Genomic DNA, 18,576 nt, shown 5'->3' with positions numbered 1-18,576 from the left:
TGATGTAGTCCATATAGACACGTATTTAATCACGTTAGTGGTTCATGTTGTCTGTACATGCCTGATTAAAGCTCAGATTGTTCACATTCATACAGTCAATGAGTGATGCATAGTAAACATGCAACCCAGCAGTTTAATGTCTGCATTGTACATGATGGTTTGCAGGGTTTAATGGCGGCGAGGGCAGCTGCAACCCCCCCCCCCCAGACTTAGATAGATGTCATGTGGGGAGTAAATATACATATAAATACTCCATAAACACATTGTCTGCTGAGCTCAGTCTGTGATCTTCCACAAGCAAAGTCAGCGCCATGTTTACCTTCAGTGTCTCTACAGCAGTAGTGCATCAGCGTCACATCCTCAGCATCGTGTAATTATCCGGCCTCACATTTGTCTCCCTGACCTCAAATTATGATCTAAGGTAACCATCCTCACTTATCTCCTGATTCAGAGTCACTGTGTGCAGCAGCATGTGATGCAACTCAGAATAGATCCAAGTCCTGAACCCAAACATTAAGGCTATTTGTGTCTCTCTTTACAGTGAAGAAGGTGTGTGTGTGGTGGGGGGGGGCACAGAGGAGGTTTGCTTTAAAGAGCGGTCAGCCAGCCCTGCAGTTAGAATCAGATCCAAACATGCAAGTCCAGAGCACTCTCAGCTGGGTTATACTATGCCAGTGACAGAGTCCCTTCTGTAAAAGCTCCAGCTGGCGTGCTCTTTCATGACAAGACCTGCATCGCTTCAAAGCATCCCTGTGAACTGAACTCATCCTCATTCGTCCACTACCGTGCATATAAATGGACATCCATATGTAAACGTGTGTGTGCCTGGAATACAGCGATCTAAGTACGACAGAAGTCCATAAAGACTGAGCGGGAGCAGGAGTGCTAGCCTCCAGGTGGGTGCAGAGGGGGGTGGTTAGAAGTGCTTTGTCAGCCTCACCCTCCCATTCTTTAAATGACAACAAAAAGAGCTCTCTCTCTAGATGTTGCTGTGTCATCGGGTCTGATTGTTTCTGTCCCCTCATCCCACTGTTCCATCTCCTGAGGCTACAGATTGTCTCGTGTAAAGCAATCACATCTGTAGCAAGGGAGCCATCTTCACATAATCACCCAGCACAAAGAAAAAAAATCAAATTAAGATGAAGGGGGGGGGGGAGGCGGTCTTGAGTTTACAGGTTGTGATGAATCTTTCTGTAAATATTGCTCCTCCTCCTCCAGCAGACCCATAGAGAAGAACTGCGTTATCCCAGCTCTATTAAAAAACAATCAGGGCTGTGAGTTGCACTTGAGAACACTGAAGTCATCTCTTCTGTGTTATTTCTGGTCACTTTCTGCAACCCCTGGGGGAAGTTTTTCCAAGCCACAAGTCAAAGCACTTTGAATGAAAAGACTTCAAAGCGGAGCGGTCCACCTCTGGAAGAGGTCTACAAGGTGGAAGCCTTGCCAGACTTTTTTTTTGTTTTTTTAGGATACATAAACTGAAGATATTAGATGTCTGCTATTGACATTTAGTGAACATTTGCTTTTAGGATATAAAATACAGAAAATACAGTTCACTTGGGACAGGCTTGGACTGACTGACTGATTTCATCAAACAAATCAGTACATTTATGTTAATGACAACGTTGTATCCCGGTAGATATATGAGTGATTCACTACCCCTCCAACAGGAAGGCGTTATGACAATAAATGAGTGAAATCTTGGAGACTTTGGGTGTCTTTGGGTTTTATTCTCACATTGTGTGGACAGTGTTACACACACACACACACACACACACTAATTGGCTGATTCATCATTTAATCAAAGTGGATAATTAACCAAACGAACAACCTTGAAGTGAGTACTATTGACAAAGTGTGAAGCCAGAGACTTAATAAGGCTTATTGGGTTACATACATGCTTGTCATGTGATCTATGTTAGAAGTGTAAATAGCTTGTTTAAATAGGCTGGACCTGTTAAGTAACAAAGTAGCTCATAAAGATTATTAAACCAAGCAGATTTTATTCTCTCACACACACACACACACACACACACACACACACACACACACACACACACACACACACACACACACATATATTTATATATATATATATAATTGATATGCTAGTAGGAATGGTGTTTATTAAGGTCAGGATTGTACACTCTGCAAGGTTTTACAGGTCCAGTCCAGGTGGAAAGGGTTCAGCTCAGAAATCATAGTGAGGCGAGGCCAGCCTGCAGCTCCTCTCTCCGTGTGGAGCAGGTCTAATGGCCGCCCGTTACGACATGACAGCTTCAACTTAATCCTCATTAAGCACTGTAACAATGCAGGAAGTAGCAGCAGCAGTCACGATTAGGCGGGCTCACTATTTGGCAGGAAATGGCTCCTTTCAGCAGCTACGTCCAAGACACCTAGAGCGTCCCAAAAGTTTTCACTTCTCACTGTAACCTCCTCCTCCTTCGGTGGAGACAGTCACCCGGCGGCATCGGTGCACGAAGGAATAAAGGAGGAGAGAGGGGGTGGGTGTAGGTGTACTGGGATCAGATTGACTAGAAATCAGGTATTGAGAAAAGATGAGCTTTTGTAAGGGGGTCTCCGATGAATGCCGGTATCTGCGTCAGGCTGCCTAACCTCATGTTCGTGGGTGGAAATTTCGTGCTTTTTCTGAACGCGGACAAAGGCAACTGCGCATCAAGTTAACACGCATGCACACATTTAGCGAACAGAAGGAGTTATTTGATCATTTTCACATTAAACAAGTTATAAATTTGAAGTCAGGGCGCAGATGTTTGCTGTTCCTGTGAATTCATTTGTAAAAGCTTTGAAGGATTCATGATTCCCACCCTGCTGGCCTTTCTCCAACTTGCGTAAAAATCAATTTAAGCGTCTTTAAAGAGGAAAATGAGTCTACGGGCGTGCCGATCTGACATAACCACCTATAAGAAAGGGATCTATTAAACCAACTCAGCCTGACACCAATTAAGTGTTCATTCAATGTTTTAGGGGTTTCATTGGTGCTATAGGGTCCTCACCAGTTTACATTGTAAACTGCGCTGATGTTGCACCATCTTTCTAACGCGTGAATGATTACTGTCTGTTCTCTAATCAGATTACGCAGATGAAGTTTGGCGTAATCACGGTGATAAAAATGTAATGGAGTCTCCACCGCGCGAGCGCATGTGTGTGTCTGTCTCCCTCTGTGGCAGGACTCTGCAGGCTGGCTGCTCACTGAACAGTGAAACCTTGTCTCCCTCTGCCCCCGGTGTGCCTTCATGTCCTACCTCACATGCATGCCTTACCTCAGCAGAGAAGACAGATGGCTGATTTTCAAAATAACTGCTCCAAATTCATCATCCAGAGTGAATGATGGGCTGTAGGTGTAAAGTGGTGGACGTGTAGCTTTTTAATTTTGTGTACTGAGGTTTGAGAATATGTTGTGGCACACATTTTCACTTTTCACATCTTCTGCAACTCATTCACCAAAATGAAGAGGTTTTAAAAGTGGACCCAGCTTTCACCACACCTGAAACACGAGACCTTCGTTGGCTTTTTGTCTGAGCAGGTGATGGTCTTCACTTCCCTTGTGGTCCTGATGTCATTCACACTTTTCATGCGCTGCAAAGATATTATTAACACATACAGCGGTTATGTACAGCAGTAGGCTTAATGTGAAATTACTATTTTCTATTCACTGTTCTCACTCCTACATAAGGATGCATATACTGTAGTTTTTCACACCATAACCTTTTCTCCTTAAATTAATCAAATGTAAGATTCATGTCTGTCTTTTAAGCATGTCTTAACCTCCAGGTCACCTGTCACCCATCATGGTTAGGTTTATTGAACCTACTAAAGAAGCAAACTAGAAGATAGTACCTATTAAATTTATCTTCATACAGTGGGGTTGCAATTTTTCTATTAAAAGTTTTTCAGTTTGGGTGATTAAAACAGATAAATTCTATTAAAAAATAAAACTATCCCAGTCTTTAGATGGTCAACCGGCTCCAGAAGATGGAAAAACTTGTCATTTCCACACACACAAGTAAAAAAAAAGAAGAACAAATCCAAGTTGAATCATAGAGAAATAAACTCCAGCATGGTGGCTTTAACAAACTCTTCTGGTTGATTTTCACTCATCCCCCCCGGCCCCTGCCCCATGGTTGTCCATGCTTCCCCAGGACTGGCCGTTAGGCCCACACCACAGCTCGGAATCCGCTGCATTAATCAAACATCATCTCAGGCGTTCATAAAACGTCAAACCCTTTTAGAAGACAGGCTGTATAATTAAAATCAGGTCTTGTGGTTGAACTTAACTTCTGTGTGGACTTGGAGAATTCTTTGCAAAACAGCTCTTTGACTTTACGTCACGCACAAAGTTTTGGGTTTCACATTTTTTGGTGCATTTTCCTCCACTACGATCCATCTGTACGCCAGGAAATTAAAAGGCGGACAGACATCACCGTGTGGCAACGCAAGTGCAAGTGAAGACTGCTCTTAACACATTCAAGCGACTCGCATAAATCGATGCAGACTTCAAACTGACAAAACAACAATGTTTTTTGGACATTTTTTGAAATAATGTACAAGAATTATGAAACACAGTGGACGCACTGAACATGTGGACAAAATAATTCAATTACAGCACATCAGCCTGGTTTCCCACACAGTTCAATGTGATGTAATGCAGAGTGTGTGCTTCTACTGGAGAAGCTAAAACAGCTAAATCTTTGGTATGGCTCTGCAGGCATTATTTCACTCAATCATATGTGCTGAACACACAGTTATCAGGCTTTCTCCTCGCTGCAGCGCCGCACGTTGTTTCAGAGTGAATCCAAGTGTAGAAGCATATTCAGTGAAAACAAACAAATGATTCAACTTTAGAATCTTTATTCATAAAAAAATTTATACAAGTGTTAAAGTTAAGTCATGAAAATGACAACATGGCGAACAGAAATTAAACATTCCCTTTCATCACATGCTGTAAAATGGCAATAAAATAAATGGCAACCACACCGTACCAACCGAACGTCTTTGCTTTATCGCAATAATCACTATGCAGCTGACGAAACTCAGTAGTTGATTTTTAAAATACATTTGTAAAACTGTCTTAACTAATTAAATCTTTTCCTACTTTAGCATGAATTCAAAAATCATATCCTACATGCTATATAATAATAATAATAATAATAATATATCAAAACTATTATAAACTGTGTCGGCAAAAAAACAAAAAAAACCTTAAATAAATAAGTTATTTAAATATAGATACATAAAGACATCGTCTGGAAGAGATAAGTGAAACGGAAAACAGTATAACTCTGAAAACGTTTACAGGTTTCATTGTGAAACGGCACATGCAAAGAGGTAACAGTCGGTTCTATTTTAGTAGAAATGCTAGTCTTATTACTGGTTTGTTGACCCGGGGAAAATGTGCACAGCATAGAGATATACACAGTGAGAGTGAAATGACAAAAATCTAAAGGGAAGCACAGTCAGGCTGCAAGACTGTAGTGTCAAAAGATGTCAGATTAGTCTTTTTTTGTGACATCGCAGTCACATTTTACACTTTACATACAACTGGACGTTCAAGAAGTTCTTATGATGTTTCCAAAATGCTCCGCTGGTTTGGCCGTTTCATACAACTTTAAACATTTGATCCTTTTCAGCGAGTAAGCCATATCAAACATATCATTGCATAACATTAACATAATTACACATAGTATGCTTTGTAATGCGTATCCAAATATATCCTGACAAATACTCTATCAAAGTCTGTCGGCCTGTGCTTTTAAAGAGACAAATACTGAACTCGTGCACAACGAAACGACAAGCTAAACGCATCTGTCTGGCCACTGGTTCGACTTTAAAACAAACTCTTCAAAACCAAAAGCTTTATTTGACTTAATATAAGAACACATTCATGGTGGTTTGGAACAAAGGTTAAGAGACGAACTGCGTCTGTCACGTTCGTGGAACAACGCGGGTGAATTTAAAAGAAAAGTTCAACAAAACTGCAGATCTTTTGTTTTTTGTTTCATACAGAAAGAAGCAGGTCAGGTGGTGGGCATCACAGGTGTGCTCAGTGGAGTCTGTTGCTCAGAAAAAAGCCACACACAGTTTTTATACTAGCCTATGTTAGCAGCAACACACAGTACTCACTCACTTCCATTATTATTTGAGGTATTTAAAAGAACCCAGTGTTTTCTGAAAACATTCAAAGTGACTCTGTTATGCTTTAATGGAGTTAAAAGCCTCGCAAAGTTACAAAGACCAACGTTAGTGTCAAACTGGAGTTATTCTCAATAACAGAACTTCCTGAAACGCCAGTTTACAGTCCAGGCTTTCTACCTCACTGTGTATAACACAATGCATGCATGCATGATGACTAGTGTGACACACCCACAGACAAAGATTAAAGAGCTGATTAAATCCAGATGCAGTCAGCTGTTATTCTGCATCCACTTCTGCCAACTTAAAAATGTATCAGGTGGTCTTCATACACTCTGAGAGTTACTGCAATGTCCCCACAACATGAGGAAAATCTCTATAAGCTTAGTGTTTGTATGCTGTGTGGCTAATGTGGCTAACAGTACTGTTGTTCTCTCCAACTCTCTTCATTCACATGTACTGCCTGTTCTAACACCCCAAACAAAACTCATTTACAGATCTTCACACAAACCCACCTCAGTACGACTAAAGCAAACTAGCCATCACTTTGAAACCATCTTTCCTCCCGTTGCTCTCTGCTGCTAAAATCGCTGTTCGATAAAAGTCACTGTTCACATTGGCTAAAAGCACGTCAGTGTTGTGGTTTCAGGTAAATTTCAGAAAGAAGGTAAAAGGCAGGCAAAGTCGGTATGCAAAGGGCTTTTAAAACCGAGTGCTTCAGACAGTGGTTGAAAAGTGGCACCGCTGCAGTGTACAGTGTAAAAAATATGAATGTGTGAAAAACTATTCTAGTGAGTATGAGCCTATAAAGAACCACAACAGGGGCACTTTAACCCAGTCAAACCCAGCTGTGATGCCCCAGTGCCCCAAAAACGATGAAGGAAAGCACCAAATGGAAGTCTGCCAAATGACACAGTGCAGTGTGCCTCACTTTTTCCCTTAAATTCATTACTTCTCCTTTCTCTCTCTCGCTCTTTTTTTTTTTTACCCTTTTATCAGCTGCTTCTACTTTCAGACACCTCAGTTTTCTTTAACCGTTTTGTCTGCAGCAGCTGCTCTGTCTCTCATTTTCTCCGTCATTGTGGCATCGAGTTCTCAGAGTAGGCTGCCCAGGCTGGTCGTGGGTCCATTCTGAGGCTGGAACTGCACAGGAGGGAGGCCGTCTGTCCACTGAAACACAAAACAGAGGTTCCTTTGAAAACCCAACCAGGGTGGAGTGACTCACTGTTTATAGTGTGACTGATTGATGATGTGCTCACACTGATGAGGTTGTGTTCAGGGAGGCTGCAGGCTGCGATGTGGTCCTGCAGGAGCTGCTGGGAGAAGTTCTGATGCATCTGCGCGGCCTCGTGGGCGTCCATGGTGTTTCCACAAGCCTTGTTCAAATCTGCTGGGAAAAAATTAATTGTGTATGCTGATGATTGTTAAATTATTTTGGATCCAAACACCATTTCCAAACCTAGAATGCGCCGTATGTGTGCGTGTGTGTACTGTGATTAAATGATTTTTCACCCACTTGTTTTTCCCCAAGCTTCGTTCAGTTCTAATTCAGTTGTGGCTTCATTACTCTGTGATTTATTGATGCTATAACTGGCTGAGAAATGCATATCACTGCCCTTTCTGCAAGGGATCTTTCACCGTGAACCGAATACTGGTGCAAAATGATCAGCTGGAAATCAAAAAGCGCTTTTGTTATTCGAAGGGAGCGACAACTGTGCCAGGAAGGCGATGGTGCGTTCTTAGTATGTTCACTTGGCCAAAAATAACAATGTAGTTCAAAGAAACGTAACGGGCATTGTGTACTGTGCTGTAGCCGTGGAGCCATGGAGTTTATTTATCATGATCACATCATGAATTTTGACTAAAATAAACAAATTACTGTTAATTATCAACCACTGGGTTATCCATTACACCAAGCTAAAGCTGTCAAATAAGAGAATCCACAAATAAATACCATATTCATCAAAGTTACAATGTTCTGTTTTTTTCTTTTTGTTGTTACTGAAAATAAGCTAACTAACTGTTAACTATTATGGTGCTATAAGGGGGATGGGCTAGATAACAGGTGGCCCACCAACAGAGTACTGTGAAAAGTCTCGAGTCACCTCTCATTGCTTTATGTTTTCTTCTAAGGAGCCAGACGTTCTTGTAGTTTCATAAAGTGCTCTTGAGCAATAGTTGTTCAAGCTTTCTGAAGGTCTTTCAGAGCTCTTCTTTGGTCTTTGGCTGCTTTTTCACTCACTTTTTAGGCCATTCCTTGTATCCGACCATTTTCAGGCTAATGTGTTTGTTTTCTTTGTTATGCCACTTAACACTGACCTTTGAATCACTCAAGGATAAAAAAAACAAAAACTTGGGATGAAGGGGATGGGGATGAACCAGTGTTGTGTATACACATAACAGAAAACTGCACAAAGAACCAATTTTAAACCGTATCTCTATGCACCAAAGTGCCTTAAGACAAAACAAAACAAACAAAAAAACTCCGGTTCGACAGGCATAAGATATTTTTGCAATAACAAGGTGATTCTGAAAAAGCTGTTAGATAAAAACTTGGCATATCTCAACTTGGTGTGCAGTGTGTTCTTAAAAAAGTTGAGGACACTGGACAAGTGGAGGAACAAGTTGCAAGACTAAAACTATCCACAGCAGATGAACAGAATCTGAAAGTAATATCCTTAAGAAGTAGGAAAGAATTCAGTAAAGACCTGAGAGATGCATCTGGATCTTCAGCTGATCCATCTACTGTTCAGTGAAGCCTCATCAGAAATGGTCTCAGTAGAAGGGGTGGCTGTCAAAAAGTCATTCTTAAGGAAGGGAAACAAGGAGGAAAGGCTGAGGCATGCCGAACTACACAAGAGCTGGACTGACAATCAGTGGCGAAGATTTTATGGAGAGATTTAAATTTTTATCGATTTGTGTGGATGAGGTGAGGAGAGAGGTACAACAGTGAGCGTTTACAGCCAGCTGTAAAACACGGTGGAGGCTCTGTCATGTTTGAGCTTCCTTTTCAGCCACTGGCATTGGGGATATAGTCAAAATTGATGGAATTATAAATTCACCTGTACCATCAGATTCAGATACACCATGAAATAAAAGCACTAAACTGCCAAAGGCTTCATTTTTCAGCATGACGACGATCCCAAACACACTGCCGATAAAATAAAAGCATGCCTGGATATCAGTGGATATGGACTGGCTTCCCAAAAACCCAGACATCAACAATATTGAAGCAGTGTGGGATCATCTTCACAGAGAACAGAACAAAAAGGCAGAAACATCCAAAGAAGAGCTTTGAATGTCCTTCAAGGAAGTGTAAAGAAATATTCCTGCAGACTACTTAAATAAATTACAAGAAAGCTGCCTAGACAGTTCAGCCTGTGTTAATGATTAAAGATTGTCAAACCAGATGTGGACTTTTAAGCTTGTTAGAAGTGTACAAACTCTGTTTTTGCCTTATATACTGTATTCCCATGTATATTTGTACATGTTTCAATAAACCACTGCATTTGTTTCCTATTTTCAGAGCAAAATATAATGAAATAAGAGGTGGCTTGAGAGTTTTGCGCAGTCACATAGTAGCTCATGCTCAAACACTACTCACAGGACTGTGAAGTGTTCAAAAACAAAGTGATACATTTACACTGCTTGGCTGTACTGCACCGACTAATGAGAATAAAACCCCACTGCAGGTGGAGGAGGCTCGCAAACAGAAATGTTTGAGTTCACAAAGTTTATGGCTACATAGTCAGAAGTAACTATGGTGATAAAAATCATGAAAATATGTGAAGATATGAGCTTGTCACTGATGTCAGCATAATGGTGACAAAAGCTCCATACCACACCTTTCTAATCTGGGAGTCGACCAATAGGATCCCTCCATGATCATGACTAAAATGATGAAACATGTGACAAAGCTATCACATCATTTCATGGAGTCCTTTCCTCATTTTGTGCGTACACAATTTATCAGCACAGAGAATCTCTGACTGTGTGACCCTGTGACTAATGTGCATGACAGTTATGCTCTGAAAATGGAAAGGGGCCCTCAAAATGACCATGACCTTTAGGGCAGTTTGGGTGAAGACCCATTGGGTAATCACTGTGTCGTGACACTAGCTCATTGGTCCTTCAGTCCGATGAGCTAAACTTAATAATTAAGTTGAAACATCATCTCTCATAATAACTTCTTTAAGGTTCACAACTGAATGTATTCTTCAGGTTGAACTACTCCAAACACAGCGCTTGTCCATTGCGACCCCTTCAGGCCAAATATTGTCACAATTTTGTTGTTTGTAATCTTAAGAGGGATTTTAGCTCATAAAACTCCTCTCGAGATTACAAACTATTTGGACCCATCTTAGGTAAATTAATTTTATCCCATAAACTGACCATAACACAAAAATTGAAGAAAGGCTCTGTGACAGCTGTACCTTTAAGAAGTGCCGAAGACCAGAGCTGCACAGACATGTCTGGGATCTTGCTTGCCAGCTGCATGGCAGGAACCACCATGTTGTTGCTTTCCTGGAAAAAAGAAATGAAGTCGCGATCACATCCGCAGTCCTAAAATAACTGCGCCACAGCGTGCGTGGTCTAACGTGCAGAACATGTGGTGGTTTGCAGTCTCACCCTGTGGTTGCCTAGAACAAAGAAGATGTGGCCCAGTAGGACGAGCGAGCACGCCATCAGCCTGTTTAGATCCTCTGCATTAGACATCTTCAGAGTCTCCCTTAGAAATCTCCTGTTGATATAAATTTTCACGATAATCTCCCTCATCCCAAACAACAAGAACAGAATATTAAAAAAAGTAACTTACTTTGCCTCGTTGTAACGTCCCTGAAAGAAAGACAGGAGCCCTCTGATGTAAAACGCTGCAGCTCGAAGGCAATGAGAGCTGAAAAAGTCAGTTATTTTATTTTAAAACAATAAAAAATGCCAAAAAAGTAACAAATCTGCACGATGTGTTTGTCTATGCAGCCTCTATAGTTACCTGACAGGAAAGTTGTGATCAGGGTTAATCCTCTCTAAAAGGCTATATAGCTGTTAATAAAAAAAACACAAACACACACACAGAAAAGGGAATTTAAACCAAAGGAGGCAAACATTTATTTAAAAAAAAAAAGAAAAAAAAAAGGAATTTAAATACTACTAAAGCAGCAACTTTCAAACCTCTTGATGTCTGTTCCCTTCCCGAATGTAGACGCTTGCCAGGTTTGTCACAATGAACGTCCACAGTTCCTGATGTGTCGTCATCTAACAGAGGAAAGAGACACAGGGACTCACTGACTGCACAGAGCTATCTGAACACCACAGAGCCAAAAAATAATAATAAAATTACAGTCATTGCTGACAGACGGTCACTTTGTGTAAAAAAGTTAGCCGTGCATGAACTGATACAAACAGATGTTTGGTATCCTACCGGGTTTCCAGTATCTGGATAACCCGAAGAGTTCATGGCGAGTTCACAATGCACCTGGGACTTGGGATCTAAAAAGAAATGAAAGGACAAACAAATCCGGAGCTGATGGCGATGACGAAACTCACCTGCAGAGCTGCAGTGAACTGGGCTTCAGCATTGTCCATGCAGTTCACTGAGATACAGTACAGGCCCTGAGACACAAGAAGAGAAAACAGGTGTTAATGCTTCATATTAAATGAGACAGTTGTAGTTTGTAAACAGTAAGCGAGCAGTTAGAGAGGCACTTGAACAGAACCATAAGCTATAGAACATCAACCACAAGTGCACACTTATGTGACACATTTCATTGGGATTTAACTGAAACCTTGAAAAAGCACAGATCGTAAATGGGAAGGTTGTACATGCATCAGGGACCAATGTAGATACTTCTGCTGAACTTCTTTTTATAGCATCAGTCTTCTGAAATGCACTGAATGTCCTATTTTCCATAAAGCTTTGTATCATCAGTCATGTAAAAAAGAACGTACGCAGTTTCAAAGCTGACATTTTACATATCAGACGTAAAAAAAATAAAAGAACCATCTGGTCCTTAATCAGGTTCGTGATCAACAGCAAAGATGATGGAGTCAAAATCCAGAACCAGTGTGTGAAAAACTAAGTACACCTAATGATTCAATAGCTTGTAGAAGCACTTCTAGCAGTAATAACTTGAAGTGAACATTTTCTGTATGACTTCAATCTCTCGTGTTGCTTTGGAGGAATTTTAACCCACTCTTCTTCACAACGTTGCTTCATCTCGTGGAGGTTTGTGAGCATTCACTTATGCACAGCTCTCTTAAGGTCCCAGCACAGACTTTCAGTCGGGTTAAAGTCTGGACTTTGACTCGGCCACCTTTGTAGGTTTCCTTGGGATCATTTTCCCACTGCATGACTCACTGTCAGCCAACCTTTATCTGTGTGGCAGATGGCTTCACATCTGACTCTATAATACTTTGGTATATAGTTTTCTAATGTGCCAACTGAGGTCTGCAGTCTGAGATGTAGCTCTTGAGTGTTTCTGCAGTTTCTCTGAGCAGTACACGCGCTGACCTTGGGGTGAATAATCATCCTCAGTGTAGAATGAACTTCAGTGACTCACTTCCCAGACTGATGGGCAGCAAAAATTGTTCCTTTAATTAGAGATGGACCGATCCGATATTACGTATCGGTATCGGTCCGATACTGACCTAAATTACTGGATCGGATATCGGAGAAAAATAAAAAATGTAATCCGATCCATTAAATATCACGAAAGCACCTCACAAAACTTGCAACACGCCGTAACTCACCTCAGAACGTTAGCAGTCGGAGCAGTATGCATCACGTGATAGAGCAGCTGTGGCATGCGGGACCTGTCGGTGGTCTGGATAGCATGTGGAGCTTCGCTAGCAACCTGGCATTTCATCTCCGACAAAGTTATCCCCGAGAGAAGTAAAGCAAGTGTGTAAGTCCATCTCTGAATGTTTGTAAAGCATTCCTGCGTTAAGCTTAACAAGCGACTGCCTCTCGCTCTCCGGCTGCTACTTCAATCGTGAAACTGCTTAAATGATCAGCTGATCGGCTTTTCTGTCGCGAGTCCGTCTCTCTTGTTTGTTTTTGGCCCACTTTGCGCCAGAAAGAGCAAACCACCGGCTGAACAACAGCAGCACGTTTAAGCTTGATCAGCTGTTGTTAGAATTTATTTAATATTACTTTCTACACCAGGATCTTTTTCTACAGCTGACGGCTGGTAACTGTGCAGGGGCGGATCTAGCAAAGTTTAGCCAGGGGGGCCGATAGGGCATTAACAGGGAAAAGGGGGCACAAAGACATACTTTTCTTTCTTATTCTCATTTAAAATGTCGAGCTTTTAATAAATAATTATCTGACACCCAAAGTTTTAATTTGATGTAAAATGAATAGAAGTCAATTACTGTATATAGTAACTATTAAGTCTAATATATATACCCTAGTAAGCTATAGTACTTTTTCCTTTGAGAAGGTACCATCTGTGCAGTCTGCAATTTTGTTGAAGAAAGATGTTGAATCTATTTAATATTTCTTGAAAAATAATTGATTTCTGTGCATTTTTTTTCACACTGCATCAAATTAAGGTTGATTACGTTGATTAAGCATCATGAGGTGGAGCGTGAGGGGTGGTTCCCTATTTTTTTATTTATTTTTGTTGTTGCTGGGAGTTGGAACCCTATTAGTTAGGTTGCTTAATATTTAAGCTAAGTACTCTTTAAAATACCAGAATAGGGAGGATGGTGTAGATTTAAGTTTATTAGATTGATCAGTATTGCTGAACTATAAATATTTTTTTTTTGCATACAGGTATAACAGAATAGCTTTAGTGTAGTTGTTGTTTTAAACTTGAGTATGAACTTATACAAAATGCAGCAAGATATTTAAAAAACAGTTTTGTTGATTAAAAAAAACACTATATCGGATTCATATCGGTATCGGCAGATATCCAAATTTATGATATCGGTATCGGTATCGGACATAAAAAAGTGGTATCGTGCCATCTCTACCTTTAATGTCACTGCTGATGTCCTTCCTTCTTCGTGCTGTGTTAAAACACACCTGAATGCTCCAGACCACGAAGCTACCAAAACCTCTGCTTTCATAGAAGTGCTCACAGCTGCTGCTCATGTGCATTTTCTTTAACTGCAGACTTACCAGGAGTGTATGAAGCTGGGCTGCGTGGTTGGTAAACAGCCTGGGTGACTGCTGGCACAGCTGGCAAACCTGAGAAATCTGAACACAAACCATTGCAATCTTAAGCTACAACTGCAAACTGCTGAGAATCTCCAAAGTACGTTAATGTCACAGAATCTATGCTTTTATCCAGAATCATTCATCTGACAACGTAAGGATAAAATCTCTACAGCTGGTGACTCACTTCTTGTAAAGCTGTGGCCTTGTGTCCAGTGACCAGCCGGCACATGATGATATGCTCCAGCAGGATGACTTGAAACGTGGACAGGATGGGACTGCTGTCCAGCACTTTGAGCACACAAATCGGAGGTGATTGATTAACACCATCATCAAGTAGGAAATAATAAGCGAGTGTACGCCATCAAACTTACTCTTCAGCTTCTCCAGCTGCATGAGCGCCTTGTCTGTGTACTTCTGTGCTTTCTCCAAGTATCCCGCCTGCATGGAGTGCATCACAGTCACCTTTTCAGACAAAAACAAACAAGCGATATTACACAAAACGTTATCTGCTTTTGCACTATACTTTCAGAGTCTTTCGCAAGCTGTGTGTCAGTAACAGCATCTCACCAGATACACAAGCACACACATGTGCTCCTTGGGCAGCCAGTGGAAAAGGGCTGCTGGATTAGTGGGAAGGATCTCATCGTCGTGGAGAGTGGAGATGGTCTGGATGCACTGCTGCAGCTGCTTCAGACAGGGCTTCACGCTCTTTACCTGAATCCGACACGTGCACAGACACTTTGAAGGTTACAGTCGGTCATTTAAAAGAAAAAATAAAATTGAATACTCTTTTTATACAGTGATTAGTGTGTAAATATGCCTTCCAACAAATGTATGCATTCTCATAACTTGAGAATTAATCCATTAAAAATAAGTAGGAGCAGGCACCAGTGAGTAGAAGCTGATATGTTACCCTTTAATCTTAAATACAGTGGACCTTTCACCAAATCCAGTTTTATGTATGTGGCTAGAGACCAGCCGCATAAGTAGGACACCAAAGGTCAGGGAGAAGAGAAGTCGTAGCCGTTCCTGTGACGTGGAAGCAAATCGTGCCTGCACTTCCAGACTCCAGATATGAAGAATCATAAATGTGTTTTCTTGTCAGAGAAGGGGCCCCGTCACCGAAGAAGTGAAAGCGTGAAGGAAAGAGATAACCCACCGACATCTAGATAAAACCTCCTCAACACCTGAAGCCTCATCTATGAACTGAAGTCAGGGCTCTAACACACAAAAAACACACACAAGCATCTTATCTCCAGGTAGCTGACAATAAGATGGCTAAACAACATCAGCAGCTGGTTATAAGCTAACATTATTGCCAGGCTCGAGTGTCCTGAAAATTCCACTTTTCCTGCGATAAACTGATTACACTCTCTCACCACATGAGGGTTTATTCACCAAACATCAGAGCCCAGCAATGTTAGACCCACTTTAACGAAAGTTTCACCAATGCTGGCTAACAACAGCAAATAGAGCAGCGTTTACTGGCAGAAAAGTTCAGCATATCCTCAACAACTCATCACAGTAATGCTGTTATCGAACAGAACTGAGCTTCACTGACTCAACAGCCAATATCCTTTTACAAAGCTTCACAGCCTCCAATACACTAAATAGATGTGGACACATATTGATATCTGAGGTAAACAGCGGACAGACAGCCTACACTGATTACAGATGAGCGGAGGTGAGAGTTGTTTGCCCTACAGAGGCCACAGTCGCTGGAATTATGCATTTGAATTGGGATGGATAAGAAGACAGAACTTAGTTATCCGCAATCTGCAATCTACTGACATCTAGTGGTGAGATTTTACACACTGCAGCTTTAACTTTGCTCTGAGCATCATTTTAGCATAATGTAAAAGCATACAGATTTATATTTGATATCTGGCACAAGTTATGGGGTTAAAAAAAAAAAAAAAACTTGATTTAAAATAGATGTTTCTTACATTTTTGTGAAACTTCAACAATAACGTATCTATTTAGAGCCGGTAATGAACCACGGGAATACCTGTCCAGCATCCAAGTAGTGTGTAACCTGCAATACCAGGAAGAAAACTCTCAGCGACTCCTTCTGAATGGGGTTTCCCTGCCAGTTCTCCACAATGGTCCCACATAGTGTCAGCAGCGGGTGGACCTCACTCAGCTTCCTCTCCATCAGCAGTAGCTACAGAGCCACAAACACACATTAAGAAGCTGCATAATCAGAAAACAACACAAGTTAACACATCAAGCGCTTTTAGTTAGAGGAGAATGATTTAAGCTTACCATTCCTTTGCTTAACAAGAAGAGGGCTCTGTGGGAAAATGAAAGCACAAACTTAACGTGAGTAAATGCATGACCACGGATGAATCACTTATCTCACTCGGAAAACAGAAATCTGACCCGTTTACCTCGTGTATTCTGATCCCATGACTCTTGCGTACTCTGCTCCAACTCCTAATAGGTCACAGGCGGACACCAAATCTTTCTCCAGTGCGTGCAGTTGCTGAAGGAGACAGAACAACATTGCGCTCATACATCAGCCGCACTTCAAATTAACATAACGGGCACGAGTAGGTTTGTAATGTTGAGAGGTTTCTTACTGCCAGCTGAAAAAGCAGCCTGCAGTGCCAGTAGGGAGTTTGCTGGGAGATCTGGATGGCCTTCCGCAGCACCGGCTTTGCAGAGTCCACCAAGTTCTTGGAGAAAGAAGCAAATAAGTAATTGAAAGAATCTGAATTCATTTTCTCTTGACTTTAAGTCACAATCTAATTGGAATCAGAATCAGCTTTATTGATCAACTATGTGTACACGCACAAAGAATTAAGCTCCAGTTACTTCTTTGCTCTCAGTGTACAGAATAGAGTAGACAAGAGAGGATGCTAACATGACATCAACATGGCACATAGACAGTTATATATACACAAACACACATGCATGAGAGCATGCATTTTATTCATTCAGATTATTGGCCAGAGGTTTTTCAGGTTGTTATCTCTGAGTTCTGAACACAAGGCTTGCACGTGACTCAGGTGTGCTCAGCGGTACAGCAGTGAGTATGCCGTCACTGCGAGCAAAACCCAATAAAATAAACAAATGCACCTCTGCAAAAGTTTGTCCAAGCATTGTTTTTTTTTACAAACAGGGAAGATGATGATAACATGGATGTACATACCTGTTGACAGTAAAACTCGGAGAGAATACTCGCTGCCTCAAACTTGACATCTTCAAACTGAGAGATCTGATAGGTGTTGTTAAAGATGCAACCTACAATGTGAAAACTCACCTGGTTTTAAGGAGATGCTTAAGTGGCACAACTTAAAAAAACAAAAACGGGTTGCATGGGTTTTAATACTGCACATGAAAAAGGATATCTGCTGTGATATGAACCACTAAGGAAGAAAAAAAGGAAACAGATCATCAGTGAGAGCACGGTGGACCCTGGGTGGTGCAGTGATCATAAAACGGTGGTGGTGGTGTTTCTAGTACTGATCATCAGTGCTGCTCACCGCTTTCTCCAGGTGACTCTGGGCCAGCTCGCTGTTCTTTGTGTGGCGGTACAGCACCGAGCCCAGCTGGAGGTGAGTCCGGGCCTCGACCCTCGGGGGCGGCTTGAACTGAAACACTGCTTGCAGACAGTGGACGCAGAGTCGGATCTTTGGAGGACTCGACGTGCGGAAATGTTCCGCAAAGCCCAGCAGAGCCAGATACCAAGGCTCCGGGGCCTCTGTGCTCGCTGCCATCCCAAGTCGTCCGGGGATAAAAACAACAATTTACCGTTGGGACAACGTCCCCAGCTTCAGCTTACCCCAGCTGCGCGTTCCACCTCTGTCATTTGCATGAATCGGAGTAATAGCGCCAGGGAGCTAGTCCGAAGAAAAATAACTTCCGGTTATAGCTTTTCAAATATGGCCACACCAAACAAGAACATATTTAGTATGTTGTAAACCTATCTGTTAAACTTGCCTGACGTGGATACAATATTCAAACAGAAAGAACAATTTTCCATCATTTAGTTTTTTGACAAGTTACTTTTATAAATAATTGAAATCCCCTCCTTTATTTTGAAAGGGTATTCGTCAAAGTAAAAATATCATTTCAAATCCTTTTTATCATCCACTAAAAAATACATGTTACGTTAAATAATCACATATAAATAATATGAATAATTTACTGCCATCTTCTCAAGATATAATGTAGTAATTGTAAAATTTGTGAGAGGAACCTATGCTTTTCAGACTATGTTCGAGAAGAGCAAAAATTTGTGTGGGACATTTGGAGAA

General features: G+C 41.3%; 1 protein-coding gene across 2 annotated transcripts; it reads right to left on the bottom strand.

Moving 5' to 3' along the window:
* Positions 1-4,855: 4,855 nt before the first annotated feature.
* On the bottom strand, positions 4,856-18,159 carry mau2 (MAU2 sister chromatid cohesion factor). 2 transcript variants are annotated; one of them, XM_086270730.1, is made up of 19 exons: positions 17,803-18,159; positions 17,671-17,685; positions 17,469-17,537; positions 16,897-16,992; positions 16,705-16,799; positions 16,580-16,607; positions 16,323-16,478; positions 14,882-15,028; positions 14,686-14,776; positions 14,499-14,602; positions 14,276-14,353; positions 11,698-11,763; positions 11,323-11,406; positions 11,144-11,193; positions 10,970-11,047; positions 10,783-10,894; positions 10,587-10,677; positions 7,413-7,543; positions 4,856-7,323 (listed from the first exon to the last, which is right to left on the bottom strand). In XM_086270730.1, exons 1-19 carry the CDS (start codon positions 18,034-18,036, stop codon positions 7,249-7,251), a joined length of 1,800 nt encoding a protein of 599 aa, XP_086126856.1. In that variant the 5' UTR covers positions 18,037-18,159; the 3' UTR covers positions 4,856-7,248. The 2 variants fall into 2 exon arrangements, with proteins under 2 accessions (XP_086126856.1, XP_086126857.1); XM_086270731.1 differs by having other exon boundaries at positions 7,413-7,540.
* Between the last annotated feature and the right edge of the window lie 417 nt (positions 18,160-18,576).

Source organism: Aulonocara sp. 'chitande type north' Nkhata Bay, linkage group LG18 (genome assembly GCF_057382095.1).
Source record: "Aulonocara sp. 'chitande type north' Nkhata Bay isolate Kocher_YH1m ecotype deep benthic linkage group LG18, A_spYH_male_GT1.1, whole genome shotgun sequence".
NCBI classification, from domain to species: domain Eukaryota; kingdom Metazoa; phylum Chordata; class Actinopteri; order Cichliformes; family Cichlidae; genus Aulonocara; species Aulonocara sp. 'chitande type north' Nkhata Bay.
Note: the sequence above shows the minus strand (reverse complement) of the source record. Positions and strands in the feature narration are given on the sequence as shown.